Genomic DNA, 15929 nt, shown 5'->3' on the forward strand with positions numbered 1-15929 from the left:
TATATTCAATCCCCTTACCCTCCGCCCCGCTTGAACCCACCCTTCTCACGACCCTTCTTTTATGGCGGCTGCGGCTGTGTATGGCAGTGGGTTTGTTACTTTTGTACTAAATGACCTGGCAGGAAAACCTTATCAACTCACTAATCCTATTTGATTGTGCTGTGCATTATTGCCAAGACATATATAAGTTTATACTGGTATATAGTATTTATTTAGCTGCTAGTTAATGAGTTTTCACGCACTGAGTAAGCAGCTTTGCAACCACTACAGTTATGTTAGAAAGACTAAGCAATGCAACAAAAGGGCTCGAGACAGGATTAGAGTTTATTCAAATGCGAGGTCAGACACCCTAATCATTATTACTACACTGAAACTCCAATCAATAGACATCATCATTTGATCAGCTGAAAAAGTTTCTGAAGAAGTTAGTCTTCAGGTGTTTTCCTAAACTGCAATTTTTTTTATTTTTATTTTTTTACCATATCTCTATTCAGTAGAGACCTTTCAAAAAATCTTCGCAGAATCTGTTATCAGCGCCACACAAAGTGCAACTGAACTCAGACAATCTACATCTAACTTTTCAAGAAAACATCTCCTAAACTGCAATTTAAGGCATTAGCAACGTATTTTGGGCCCGGGACACACATAGACATACACAGTATTTATTGTTGTGGGGAGGTATAATTGTTGGATAAGGTGCATGTTTGTTGAACAAAGGTTCCTAGCGAGAATGGAATGTTGGGCCAGTTCATGCATGGTTGGCAATATTGGGGTTTTTTTCCATAAAGAAAAAGCAGTCCAAGATGGCTGCCCATAAATCAGCATGCATGCTGATGCACAAGTGGCGACTTTCGAATTTTCTTTAGACAATGCAAAGAAAAAGTGACAAAGTCAATAGATATAACTTTCACAGTATCTAAAAAGAGTGCCCACTTGACTTCGCAAATGCTTGTTTTGTCATTTTATGATTGAACAATAGCTGAATGCAGTAGATTTGTGTAACTTATTATGTCTAATCAGTTGAAAGTGAATATGATAAGAGCAAAGAGATGTCCTATCAGTGGGAGATATTGAGGTGCTAAGTAGTAATGTAGTGAAGTAATCTCAATCCTAGACTATGTTGTTTTCAATATTGTTTGTGTGATCAGTGCTGTCAATCAATCAATCAGGCATTTGTTAAGCACAACTACTGGCCCGTATGGGTCTCAAGGCGCTGAGGGTGGGGAGATGCCGGATCCAGTCCATAAGGAGGGGGTCTGCCGAAGAGACATGTTTTGAGGTTTCTTGCGAAGATGGGGAGCGATGTTGACTGTCTGAGGTGGAGCGGAAGGGTGTTCCAGGCTCTGGCCCGAAGGAAGAAGAAGGAGCGGCCTCCTGATCCGTTTTTTCTTGCGTGGTGGGCTGATCATAGGGTCCTTTGGGGTGCGTGGAAATTGAGTTGGCTGTTCAGGTATGCTGGTTCAGTGTCGTGGAGCTCCATATGTGCATGGGTGAGCATCTTGAAGGTGACTTTAGCCTCGATGGGGAGCCAGTGCAGTGTGTGCAGGTGCTGGGAGATGTGGCAGTGTTTTGGCAGGTTGAGGACCAGTCTTGCGGCAGCGTTCTGGATGTTCTGTAGCTTGCAGGTGAGGTTTTTGTTTATTCCGTCATGGACTGCGTTGCCACAGTCGAGTCTGCTGGTGACCAGGGTATGACAGACGGTCTTCCTGTGTTTGAGATGGATCCATTTGAAGGTCTTACGTAGGAGGCAGAGGGTGTGGAAGCAGGAGGACGTGAAGGAGTTGATCTGGCGGTTCATTATGAGCTCCGAGTCCAGGATGATTCCCAGGATTTGTGCGTGGTCCGTGGAGGTGGGCGCACTTCTGAGGGCGGGGGCCACCAGGTGTTGTTCCAGGCATCAGGGTTTGGGCCTATGATGAGTACTTCTGTTTTGTTGGTGTTTAGCTGTTTTTCATCCACTTGGCAACGGCTTCCATGCCTTCTCGAAAGTTGTGTCTGGTGGTGCTGGGTTCATTGGATAGGGAGAGGATGAGTTGGGTGTCATCTGCATATGACACAATGCTAAGTCCGTAGGTTCTGACGATAGGGGCTAGCTGAGCCATGTAGACTTTGATGAGCGTAGAGCTGACGGAGGAACTCTGGGGGACTCCGAAGGTGGTTGGTGTAGAGTCCGAGACGAAAGGGGGGAGTCTGACCCACTGCGTTCTGCCGGAGAGGAAGGAGCGGATCCAATCGAGAGCCTTGTCGTGGATCCCTGCGTCGTGGAGTCTGTGTATTAGGTTGCTGGTATGTTCTGTCTTCAATCGCTTTTTTCCTTGTTTTTCTGATGAGTGGTGGGCGTTGGTGGTGGCTCTGAAGTTGTTGTGGGCTTCAGGGGATTTGGTATTCCTCCAAGCCTTTTCGAGGCAGCGGCAAGTGCGTCTGGACTGTCGAAGTTTGGTGGTAAACGCTTTCTTGGTGTGGGTGTTGTTGTTTTTCTTGAGGGTGGCTAAGGTGTTGGCGCTGTCAGAAATCCTTCTGTACAGGGTTTGGTCAGCGGTGCTGGGGTCATTGTTTTCCACGATGGTTGGGTTGGAGTTGCTGAGTGAGGAGGTGAGCTGATCGTCAGTGATTCTGGTCCAGTTTCTCCGTGGGAGTAGGTGCTGGTGTCTACAGATGGTGGGTGTCAAGAAGGTGAAGTGGACGCATCAATGGTCAGTCCATGGGAGTTCGGTGGTGTGGCTGAAGGTGATGGAGTTTCCTGTTGTGAAGAGGGGGTCGAGGGAGTGTCCTGCTGAGTGCGTGGGCTCAGTCATGATCTGGCGGAGTCCAATGTTGTGGAGGTTGTCAAGTAGGGATGTGGTGTTGGGGTCCAGTTAGTTGTTGAGGAGGAAATTGAGGTCTTCCATCAGGATGTAGTTGGTTGATGCGATGGCTTGCGGGCACATGATGTCCATGATGGAGTTGGCGAAAGCTCCGCAGGGTCCGGAGGGTCGGTAGATGAGGGTTCCTCGGAGGGTGGTGGTAGGGGTGGTCAGTATCTTGAAGTGAAGGTGTTCCATCATGTCTGTGGGCTTGTCAGGGAGTGTGCTCAGGCGGAGGGTGGATTTATGGACGATGGTGATTCCTCCTCCCAGTCGGTTGGGGCAGTCCTTCCTTGAGCTCATGTATCCTTGGGGAATGGCGATGGCGATGTCCGGCACCGGGGTGGTGTTGGTCCAGGTTTCGGTGAAGAACGCAGTGTCCGGGGTGGTGCTGTCGAGCAGGTCCCAGATTTTGGTGGCGTGTTTGTGGCGGGAGCGGACGTTGAGGAGGATACATTGCAGGGTCTTCAGTTCGGTAGTGTTCTTGTGGGCGGGTTGTGCTGGGTCCATGTTCTTGGCAGTGCTATAAGTGTGCCGACAGCTGAAAGGTCAGTGGGTGTTGGTCAGTGACGCTAGGTTGCAGTTGTTGTTGCAGCCTGGGTTGAGTGTGTTTTGTGTCACTGGGTGGTGGCGTCGCGGAGGGCCGGGGTTCCGGCCGCTGGTCGTTGTCAGGTCAGGGACGGGACGGGAGCAGATGGGCTTGCCTTTGGTGCACCTACGGCGTGCCCACTGTGTGCAGCCACCACTAAGTAGGGGTCGAGGAGGGCTGGGCAGCGGGGAGGGGAGATGGATTGGGCCAGTCACGCTGGTCGTGCTGATGGGAGGGGTCGCGGGGCAGCAGCCGCAGGGAGAGCGGACAGGAGAGAGGGGAAAAAAGGAATAAGAGGAAATAAAGGAAATAGAGGGAAATAAAGAGGAATAATGCAAAAAGCAGAAAAGTGAAGCTAAGCAGAAAAGTGCAGAAAAGAGAAGAGGGCAAAACGAGTGGAAACTGAGCGGAGCAATAATAAGGATTTAGAGGTCCACTGGACCACCAGGGATGAGGATGAGTGCTGTGTTCTTGCATTTTCTGAAAAAACAGCTATGACTTTGATGATGGTGTTTTTTAACCCAATGGTGTTGCTGAGTCATTTGATCATGCTGTTAGGTGGCTTTGCATGACAATGAGAGGAAGAATATTTTGGGCTTTTGTTAAAAATAATGATCGAGAGTTCTGTTTTGAATCTTTTTATAATTATTACTGGTATCCAAATTTTCATGAAGAAGAAATTAAAGTTAAATACTGGTGCTCCCTGACTGATACATTGCGGAGCTGCATAAAATTAATTGGGTACAGGTATCATGGTATTCAAATACCAGTTGTTTGTTTATTAGGTTCTCAAATAGTGATTGTGAGAAAGTGGATTATTGGTTGGGGTGAATGGAAGTTCACCACAAGTAATAATGTCAGTATCTTGTTTGGACCAGTAACATTACCTGAGCTCAAACATTGGCATCTTTTGGCACATAGCAGAAATGTTTGCTCCTTTGCATCATGGGACATGCAGCACACATTTGTGCTCCCCTCAGTGTTGCCTGTGGTGTCAATACTACAGTCAACACTAAGGGGAAAACCCTTAGTGTTGACACAACAGTCAACACTGAGGGGAGCGCAAATTGTACCATGATGCAAAGGAGCAAACTTTTCTGGGTTATGATGTAGTGTCTGGCTACACCCTTTTCCCTGCCCAAACTGTTTTTCAAGACCTCCTCTACCCTTTATCAGACCTTACTAAAGTTCCTTTTTGTAAAAATTGCATTCCAGCCCATTGATTACACTTTATCTAGCCTGATCCAGAGAGTCCGGCCTGAGCCAGAGAGTATGGCCTGGGTGCAGAGCATTTGGCCCGGGTGCGCAGAGTCCAGCCCGAATGCGGACGTAAAGATATGACTCGTAAATGACCTCTGTGAATGCCAAGAGTCATCAATGACTTCAGTAAATACCCAAACTCATAGAGATAGACTTTTGTCTCAAATTACCTTTGTGAATCAGCCCCATTATCTGTAGGCCGTCACAAGTTTATGATCCTTTGAAAATAATACAGACAATTCCTGTAAGAAAATCACTTTGCTCCATCTACTGCTAACTAATAATATTGGTTGTTTTTGTGAATGTTCATATTGCCTTGGGTGTATGAACAAACTACATTAGGAAAATACTGAGAGTAGAAACGTTTTTACAGTTATTGATGGACCGTGTATAGCACAGCACTTACTGACAATATAAATACAACTTTTCAGATTTGCCAATTATGTTTTCATAACAGAAGATTATTTTTGCATTTAAAGTGTTTATTTCAATATGTTTGGCAGACTGTGATCAAGATTTCAAAAGAGCTCCACCCTGGCAGGATACCTCTATGGGTGATTCTACTGAGTGCTTTTGCTGGACTTCTTATTCTCATGCTGCTGATACTGGCTCTGTGGAAGGTACGTTTATGGAATGTGAAGTGTTAGAAACAGATAACAACAAAACGTATTTGGGATTCGCTGTCATTTTCTGGGCTTTTAATTTGTGTATAATAGCTAAAAGGAAGTTTAATGTGGTTCTACTGGAAAAAATGTAATGTTTTGCTTGCTTTCCAAAAACAGATACAATGCAACTTTAGTGTTATAATTTGTAAATGAGCTAGCGATTAAAATAAAGCATAATGATCAACTGAGTGTGCATTAGCTTGCCTTTTGCCCTGCTTATATTTTTTATTGAGTTACAATGTGTCAGTACATGATAGTTGTCAACTAAATAGAATACTGCACTAGCATTTAACTTTCGGAATAAGAAAACAAATAGGTTGCAACTATAACACATGTTTTTCTGCAAGGTACTTTGAATACATAGTACTTAGAACATTGTCTTAACAATTAATACTATAGTTCATTTAAAATCCTTGTAGCAAAACAATCTCAATAAATATGTCCTCTGAAAGCCTCTACTGATTATAGGCTTTATAATCTTGTTTCAGTTCATTTCAAAGTTCTGCATGACATCACCTATAAATTAAATGAAACGTTTGGCGAATAGGGCCCAGCAAACAAGGACATGCACAATTCATTTAAAATATGTTTTATTTATGCCAAAGGCTGTGGATTCTAAATTTAAAGAGAAGGCTGAGCCTAATTCACAAAGCTTTCTACTGTGGGTAAATGTGTATTACTAGCAGGAGTTGTAAAGGTGAGTAACAGAAAATGTAATACAAGATTGTAAGAACAGGGTGAGAATATTGTGTTCTATTCCTTCACGCTACATTAAAACATTAAGAAGTCCGAGAAAAGCACCTTCTTGTTGATTAAGCACAATATAATGTTTCATATAGGAATACATTCTAAAATGTCTCAAACCTATTATTATTTTGTGTAGTGTAACAGTGTAAACAGTGACACTGTGATCCACATTTAGCTTTACTTTGTTCTAACAAGTCTGTCTTTAGAAAAAAAGTATATACTTGCTTGAACAACCCATTCCATATAGACTTCCATCACTACATACTCAGCTAGAACTAGTTAAAAGTGATGGTAAGGCTTCTAAAATGAAAATTAATACAATCTTATTAGATCACATGTAAAATGCTCATTCAGTTAAAGAGTTTTTCTTCCACAGTTCCCATTCAGATGCATCGATGATTGCACAATGTTCACTCAAATTTATTTCTAGTACACTGAGGGTCATGATATATATTTATTTATTTATTTATATATACACTGAAGAAGGCGTACAGCTGAAACGCATTTCTTTTATTTCTCTTTTGTGCCAATAAATCCGATCTGGATTTAAAACCCCTGCAAGTGCTTGTCATCATTCTTTGGAGCCTAGTATATATATATATATATATTCCATCGTAAAGGGTTGCCCCAAGGTAGAAACGCCACACACAGTGAGTATTTACACCTTTAATTCCAGACCTCAATGGTGCTATGTTCAAACTGAGAAAAATCCTAATTTTAAGACTTTCGTATTCACAGAAGGCATTTAGGAGTCCGAAAGTTAGGAGTCCTAACTTTACTTCTACTAAATTGAGAAAAATCCTAACTTTAAGACTTTCGGTATTCACAGAAGGCATTTAGGAGTCCTAAAGTTAGGACTCCTAACTTCTGTGAATACCGAAATGAGTAAGTGCCTTCTGTGAATACCAAAATGAGTAAGTGCCTTCTGTGAATACCAAAATGGTAGTAAGTTTAGGATTTTGTCTTAAGTTAGTTCTGTGAATCGGGCCCGGTCAGTGACATCACGAATGACATCACTGATAACATCATCCTTGTGAAAGAGTGGCAGACCTCCTCTCAGCGTAATATAACCTTTGATACACACATTCAAAAATAGAAACTAAAACTTTCAAAACAATGGAGATACCAATACCAGTTACAACAATGTATTCAGTAATTCCAAAATCTACATACACAACCACTCATTCACCACCAGTTCTATATAGTCACTCATACATGTACTCACTCAGCATATGTACTCATACACCTATACATCCTGTTACACACCGATACTCATCCATAGAGTTACTCACACACATACTCACACATGCAAATAAACTATCAAACATCCAATTACTTGCATATACAGCTATACACACACCACTACACTTACTTCTACAGAAACGTACACATACTTACTCTCTTAAACAATCACTTATAGAAACACATACTTTTTTATACAGGAACTCTTCCAATCTCTCACTCTAACATATACTCACTTATATACATCAATACTCACATATACTAGTTTAAAACATATGTACTTACTCATAAAGACACTATTGAGACACTCATTCACTCACTAACACACCCATACACACACTCATCCACCCATACAGTCCTGCACACATGCTGTCTTCAAAACACATACAAACAGTGAGCCACTCATTCATGCATCTATACGCTAAGTAATATCCCCCCAAACCATACAGACACTCATACTGATAATCTAAAAACAAATAACCATAAATACACTCATGTAGCTACTCACCAACCCATGCAGCCACTTATACACAAAGTGAGACACTGATACAGATATTTAAATATTTAAACATTACTCGTCAATACATGTATTCACTAAGATACACTTAATAAGTCAGTTATACAATCAATTTTACAAAACAAAACATCCATTTAGACACTTATTTACCCATTTATTCTTCCATCGACCTTTCGATATACATATATAAAAAATATTTATTTTTCAGGAAAATACACATTCACTGGATGATGTTATCAGTGATGTCATTTTAGATGTCATCAGTGATGTCATGAGTGATGTCACTGGCCATGTCAAGAGTGATGAAATATGTGACGTCCTCAGCAGTGCATTGCGGGCGCGCCAGTTATAGTTAGCTGAACTAACTATAACGGGGAAATTTCAATGGTTTTGTGTGAGTGAAATGTCCAGCTAACTATAACATGCGTGAAACCTATGTTTTTTTCAGTGAATATATATATACTCACACACACACACATCAGTAGCTGGAATCCGTGTCACCAATCAATGTCCCTGCTAATACCATGTCATCTAAAAACATTCTACTCCATTTATGGGCCCAGTGTAACTACCATAACCTATGGCATGGCCCAAAAAATGTATCCTTAGCCTAAAATGATTGGTCTCCATTAAATAGTTTAGAGAGTTGGTCGCTGTCCCCAACAGAGCAATTTCTGCAGGCCGGAGCTATCTCACTGTGCCTCATTTCCCTTTTCTATAAATTTAGGAGCCTTTAGAAGCAATCCAAATGTAAGGTTAAATGTATTAAAAATGGTAATCTGGACATTTACAAGTCAAATCAAAGCCCATTAAAGTATTTTGCTGAGGGTTGTGTTAAATCTAGTACAAGTATTACAACTCTGCATTCTATTGGTAGATGAATTTAATTGCGGATAAATTAATATTTGCATCCACAAGAGTGTTACAACTTGTTAATCTTAGTTGATCTTAATTTGCACTTTTATAATAATTCCAATTTAGAAGCACAATCTCTATGTAAGGAACGTAGAACCATGAACCTGATGCAAAAAGTGAGCACCTCAACTCATCAATTGGGACATATTTTAGACCCGATATTTGCCATTTTCCCCATGATTGAGGTTGATTCCCTGTTAATAGTTCCCTTGTGCCCTTTTTGGTGCCTTTTCATAGACCTCTCCCTACTAAGCCTAGTCAGGTAATTACTCATAGGAAGTGGGCTAGGTTCAATTCTGAAATCTACTATCTGACTCTCTTGAACAATGGTCCAAAATTAGAGGAGGATATTGACAAAGCAAACAGGGATGTTGACAATTGGATATCAGAAGCATTAGATATAATAGCACCATGGACCACTCAGAATACACAAAGGATGAGGATCTCGGCTCCCTGGTTTAACAACACCTTAATTAAGGCTAAAAATGTGAATACCTAGAAAATAGGTGGAGAAAGGACTACTGTTCTATTAGCAGGGACAACTAGGACAATTAGGAAAACGTGTTGTGCCATCTATACTGAAAAAATAGAAAATGCTAATAATTCCTCCAAAGAACTCTTCTCCATTCCGAAATTTATGTCCTCACTTGAAAGCACAATGGCCCCTGCATCAACTTCTCCTGAGAATTGCAACAAACGTGCCAACTTTTTTGCGACTAAAGTGCAAAAATCTACAACACCTTCCCGCAGAAGCATATAGCTGTGTAAATCCTGACATTTCTCCTGAAGACACATTTGGAGGGAACACATGCTATGAATTTAGGATGCCAGCACTAGAAGATCTAGAGGGCATGGTCATGAATATCAAATCGTATCTCCTCTTGGTCCAGCTCCATCTAAAATTCTAATGTAAGGAACGAACAACATTCTTCCCTATGTTCACAGTTAATAGCCTGGTGTTTCAGCTTAGGTAAAAAAATGGAAGCAAGCGATATTACTTCCTATACAGAAAAAACCTTCAGCAGATCCAATACTGCTAGAAAATGTGCGTCCTATCTCGTTGCTATTGTTCTTTGCAAAAATTGCAGGGAAAGTGGTAAACAACCAACTTGTAAATCATATTAATTTGAATGATTTGTTTCATCCTTAACAATCTGGTTTTAGAGGTTCCCACTCCACAGAGTCAGCCCTACTCCTTGCAACTGAAACTCTTAGGAAAATTGCAGAAGAAGGCCAAACTGCTGCACTGGTCCTTTTGGACCTTAGTGCAGCGTTTGACACAGCATCACACAACCTACTTTTACAAAGATTAAGCAACTGCGGGGTTAGGAGCTCAGCTCTATGCTGGATGACTTTTTCTTTTCTTACATCACAGAGCTTTCAAGTTACCCAGCACCCTTACATGTCAGAGAGTATTTCTCTTGTGCAAGGGGTCCCATAAGTCTCTATATTGAAACCTACTTTATTTAATCTCTATATTGCCCCCCACAGAATTAGTGGAAAAACATAATATAACAATCGTATCATATGCTGACAATAAGCAACTTATTGTTACTGTATCTCTGGACTCGGCAAAGGCTACAACTCAGTTCTCTCTATGCTTAGAGGAGCTGGTCTAATTGATGTGCAACCACTGCCTAAAATTAAATGGCAACAAAACTGAAATAGTGATAGTCTGGAAAGCCTCCTCTATATGGTCCTCCGCATGGTGGCCTGAGGCTTTGGGGCAAACTCCTGTTCCGAAAGCAGAAATGAAAAATCTGGGGGGTTGGCTTTGTTCCAAACTCACGTTTGAGTGTGAAATCAGGAAGGTGGTTCGGAAATGCCTTGGGACTCTAAAAATCCTAAGGAAGCTCCTAGATCTATTACCAATTGCGAAAAACTACTGTCCACACCTTGGTTACATCTCAGATAGACTATGGTAATATCGTCTATCTGGAAGTGTCTAAAACAGGTCTAACCAAGCTTCAATCGATTCAAAATGCTGGTGCACGCCTAGTCTTAAACCTTCCAAGAAAAGCATCTTCCCCGAAGGCTTTGGCTAATTTCCACTGGCTTCCAGTAGAGAAGAGGATTACTTTTAATGCCATGTACTACTGCCACAAAATTCTGTGGAATAAGGGCCCGAGTTATTTTCGCTTGATGATATCCTCTTATACACCGGCACGTAATTTAAGATCTACAGGAGCCTATTTAGTCACGGTGCCAAGAATTAAAAAATGCAGAATGGGAACACAATGTTTTGGCTATCTTGCAGCCATACGGTGGAATACCATGGCAGTGACTTTGAGAGCCAAGCCTTGTGAAAGCACCTTTAGCAAGGGATTAAAGACCTGGCTGTTCCCATCTCTAAGAAGGAATACCTAGATCCACATCTATGCTTCGGTTATATCTAGTACAGGCACAGTTTCTCTTTCTGCTCTCTTTCTGAAGTCATTATCATAGTGCGGGGACACACCGGCGGTGTAACCAAGCACTTTACAAATGGTAAAATTAAATCAAGCCTATATCATGTCCTCTGTGTGATTTCACACCAACAATTCACCAAGTAACAGAGTGTGACTATTTTAGTTCATAAAATGTTCTTATAACTTATAAGATTGTTAGATGAAGCAAATAGATTGATTCCTTCACAGTGCATCCTACTGTTACCTTACTGTAACACAAAAGGGTAACCTACTGATATCGTGTATACTTCCTTGTGTGCATCATCCCTTTTGCTAAAAGATAAACATCTTTATATGGGTACCTGAAATATGCAGTTGGTGATTGTCAAGTCCATCTACTATAAATTAGCTTCTAAACAGATTCTGCATCCCTCTACCTCCACAGCTCAGTGGGCTGCATTTTCCAGTTGACAAGCTAGACAGAAATTATCTTCACAGATATTGCCAAACCCTACGATCCACCAACGCGATCATGCTAAAAATACCATTCAAATGGCTCTCGCTGGACACCCGCAGGATGATAACCCAAGCCCTCATCACCAGCATATTTCACCATGGTAATGTCCTCTATTTAGGGATCTTTCCTAAGCTCACCAACAAACTCTAAATAGTTCAAAACACGGCTGCAAGAATCACATTCAACTTCCTTCCCCGATCTCACATTTCCAAACACCTCAGAGACCTACACTGGTTTTCGATCCAGAAACGCACCACCTTCACACTCCTCACCATTACCCACAATGCTCTTCACAACCTAAGCACTACCTACCTCAATGACGGCATCCACTTCCACATCCCAACTGGACAACTTCAGAAAGGCTGGACTTCACCTTGCCCACATCCCCTGCATTTGGTTTGACAAAATGGGTGGACACGCCTTATCCCACATCTCCCCCAGGACCTAGAATGGACCCCTCCCCTCATCAAATCAGCCAGCTCCCTCCTCGAATTTGGAAGAAAACTAGAAACCTGACTTTTCAACTAAGCTCCCCTCAGGCTAATCAGATAAGCTCCTGGATATATGCTTGTGTGATGAGCGTGCCTTACAAATCCCAATAACATACAAATGTGCACACTGAAATTGAAAATCTGTCTATGTTAAATATTTTGTGAAATCCTGTAAACATTTTACAGGCTTTTTCCAACTTAAATTTGGTGTAAACCCAAATGCACAATGGAATTAGAGGAATACAATTTAGTAAATGAACATTTTTGTTGTATTATTTTTTGTCAAAACTGATCTATTTTGTAAAGAAACTAATAATTACATTTATTCTTGAGTTTAACAAAATGAAAATATTTGTTTAAAATACTTCTATTTTATATTGAACTACATTTTGCAAAAAAATTTGATCGCTAACAAAGTTACCCAAATATGCATCACAGGACTCACCTCACAATTACCTAAATATGCATAAAAAGACTCACATCAAATGTGAATATATCTTAGTCAATTTTCATATTAATTTAGCATATGATATCTTCTGATTTATGTTAGAACAAATGTAAAATCTCCTATTTAATATACATTTAATCATAAGCAGAAAAAGAGAATGGAAAGAGTTGCGCAGAGTTGTTAGAAACTGAAAAAGGGGAAACTACAAAGAAGTATGACTTCCATTAGCAAAACAGTGCACACTACGTAGTGTCATACATTACATCCATAGCAATCCAAAGAGGAGACACCACTTTCAATCAGGTAATCCACCATACATTTCTCAAAAATCTTTACTTTTTGTTTAACCAGGCATAGTTAATGTGGAAGATAATGAAATGCCTTTAAAAGATCTTACCATTTTTGAGAGTTTTAACATGTTATTATTGTTAATTACAATGCATTGCAGGGTATTTAGTTATCTCTCCCACTTACCACTCAAACTATTTTTCTGATGATAAAATGCTGCTTTTTCAATTTTTTTGTGTGAATTCACAAACCAAAAAATGTTTGACCCTGCCCCAACTATGAAAATTTGAAAGTGGCTAAATGTTATAATTTCACCAATCTCTACTCTGTGCATGTTGGATTTGTATCATTTTAACTCAGCCCTTGTTAAGAAGCAAATACATTCATCAACTCCTATTTCGGATGTATATGGACTGGCACAATTGCATATAACAGATATGTCAATGACTTTCTAAGCACACTCCAGCACATAAAAAAATAATGATCTCAAGTTTGTGTAATTGAAACACTAATCCTTTGTATTTTTTCTTTGTACCAGGCTGGATTTTTCAAAAGGCCTTTACAAGAGAAGATGGAAGAATAAACTGGGCCATCATAGAAGACAAGAAATAATGAGATCATTAACTTTCTTCAAAGCAAGTTACAAACAGCTGACAATTTCCATAAACCTGATAACATATGTTCAATTCAGTCACGTAAAATTCTAAGCATAAAATCAAATGCAGAATTTTTGAAAGGCTGAACCTAAGTTTTGAGAAGTTCAGGTCTCTCATAGCAGAATTCTTTTGAAGATACTGCTCATTTGTGTTGAGCAAATCACTCTGAAACATTGTGGGCGCTGAAATGTGTAGGATGTAGGAATGCCTTAGTTATTACTTCCTAGGTACTTACATATTTCTAGAAAAAGAGATAAAGGAGAGCAAATGTTTCTTTTTCCCATGGTATTAGACTTCTGTGACTCACTTGTCAGCAGTATGATATTGTGTGCGCCACAAGATTGAGAAAAAAAACAATACTAACATTTAGAACTATATAAAATATGATACTTGCAAAAGTAGATAAAGTTGTCTCAGTAATGGTTATATTACAGACACATAACACAAATGAGATTTAACTTGAGACTGAAAACAAGGCAGAAATACCAATGTGAATTCCATTGCTCGGAGATGTAGATCACCCAGTGTAACTCTCATGCACAATACAAGTGTTGCACACTATTGTGTGTTTGAATACCTGCAATGCTTATTGTCCAACGGTAGTAGACATTTGTGGGTTCTTCGCCACAGGATAAGAATACATTGATAATGAAAATGTAGGTTTTGTTTGCACATTCGGCAGATTATGAGGAACTAAGTGTATGCCTTATGCGAAAGAATTCGCAGCACCCACATGCACCTCCACTCAGTATGCACAGTTAGCCGTGTATCATATACATGTCTGTCGATTAAATGTTACATCAGCGGTGCAATTTCCTGTTGTCCTGTCAATCTCTGCAGGTAGTCAGCACTGTGTCACTCTAATTTAGGACAACCACATTTCATCCTCCTGTAGTTTATATACACGTTTTCATTAAATTCACATTCTGAAAGCTAAAGTATATTTCCACATTAAATTTAGGACACAATCACACGAACTCTTATAAGGAAAACGTATTTAGTAGTTGCTTCGAGTTGCGAGTTATCAGGGTTTAAGTCTGTGCTTTTCTGTGGTAAAATACTGCTGGACACCCTTTGTGCTTTATTTAGTGCAATGCACTTTACCTTTGTGTTGTTAATTAAATCGGGATCAACCAGCTAACACTAGTGATTTGCTGCATCGGTAAAAGTCACTGTAATTATATATTGAATGTTCATATTGCCAGCACATAAAATACTTATTGATTTTTCTGCACAGCTTTACTAAACTAACATGAGATATTATTTCCCTGGACTAATTTCAGTACATGATAGTTTCACAAGACAAACTATGTGATACTATTCCGATTGTAAATTGCTCAAACGACCAAAACTTTGGGGCCGATTACGATGGCGGGCGACCTGAATCAGCCCGCCATTGTTACAGTGCTTGGGACTGCCAGCCAGTCAGGCGGCGGTCCCGCTAAGCTAATTGCGATGCGCTGACCACTATGGCGGGCGCATCCAGAGCCCTTCACATTGCGGACGGTGCTGCTGGCTGCAGAATACTTCGCAATGCGGAATTAAAACGTAGTACATTTCCCTGCACTACGTGGCAGGCACCTCTTGGTGCCAGCCACTTTGTGCAGGGAAATCCCAGTGCACAAATACCCTCCCCCAACACTGATGGTGACCGCAACGGGCCCCCAATTCCATTCTCCGCCAGCCTTTCCATGGCGGTTCCCTCGGCGGACGTTGCCTGCTAGGCACTGCCGCTATTAACATCCATCTGTCCGCTCCGCCATGCAATCGTGACGGTTACCTGTGGTGGTAGAGTGGTGGGCGGTCTTTGTGCCCACCACGCTTGTGGAACGATTCACCCAGCCATCGTGATGTGGCAAGGGAAATTGCCAGTCAGATGGCGGCGGGCCCGCCACCGCATGGCTGGCAGGCCTTCTGCACTCCTAATGAGCCCCTAAGTTCGTCATGCATACTTTTGCATCCATTATCCTGTTTTTGCGTTACATTGGAGAAAGTTCTGAAAATGTATTTTTTCTCCATCGCTGAACAGATACAGAGCATAAAAGAATTATAATTAAGATGGAATAGTACATGTGGATCTGTATGTGAAATAAAAAATATATAAATGCGAAAAAGATATTCAAGGCAATGCAGCGGGCATGAAATCAATCGAAATAGCTAGATATAACAATTTAGATTTCAAAGTGAATAGTCAATTTGTAAATATTTTTTTAATAGTTTTATGGGTTCTTTTATGTTAGCATCGGAGTTGTGTGAATGTTTATAGTTATGTATTTTCAGATTAAACAACCTCTTTACCATAAAAGTGATAGGTAAATCTAAAATAAACAATTGTCTAATTTCATATTATAATCAAACAAACTG

General features: G+C 40.6%; 1 protein-coding gene across 1 annotated transcript in view; it reads left to right on the top strand.

Moving 5' to 3' along the window:
• The window catches only part of ITGA1 (integrin subunit alpha 1), an 813868-nt gene extending 799493 nt beyond the window's left edge, over positions 1 to 14375 (top strand). Inside the window, exons 29-30 of the mRNA XM_086960618.1 lie at positions 5196 to 5312; positions 13448 to 14375. Coding sequence (XP_086816744.1) covers positions 5196 to 5312; positions 13448 to 13492 — 162 coding nt within the window. The 3' untranslated portion in view covers positions 13493 to 14375. The remainder of the gene's footprint in view (positions 1 to 5195; positions 5313 to 13447) is intronic.
• Positions 14376 to 15929: the final 1554 nt, after the last annotated feature.

The sequence above is a fragment of the Lissotriton vulgaris genome, chromosome 3_1 (assembly GCF_964263255.1).
Source record: "Lissotriton vulgaris chromosome 3_1, aLisVul1.2, whole genome shotgun sequence".
Classification (NCBI taxonomy): domain Eukaryota; kingdom Metazoa; phylum Chordata; class Amphibia; order Caudata; family Salamandridae; genus Lissotriton; species Lissotriton vulgaris.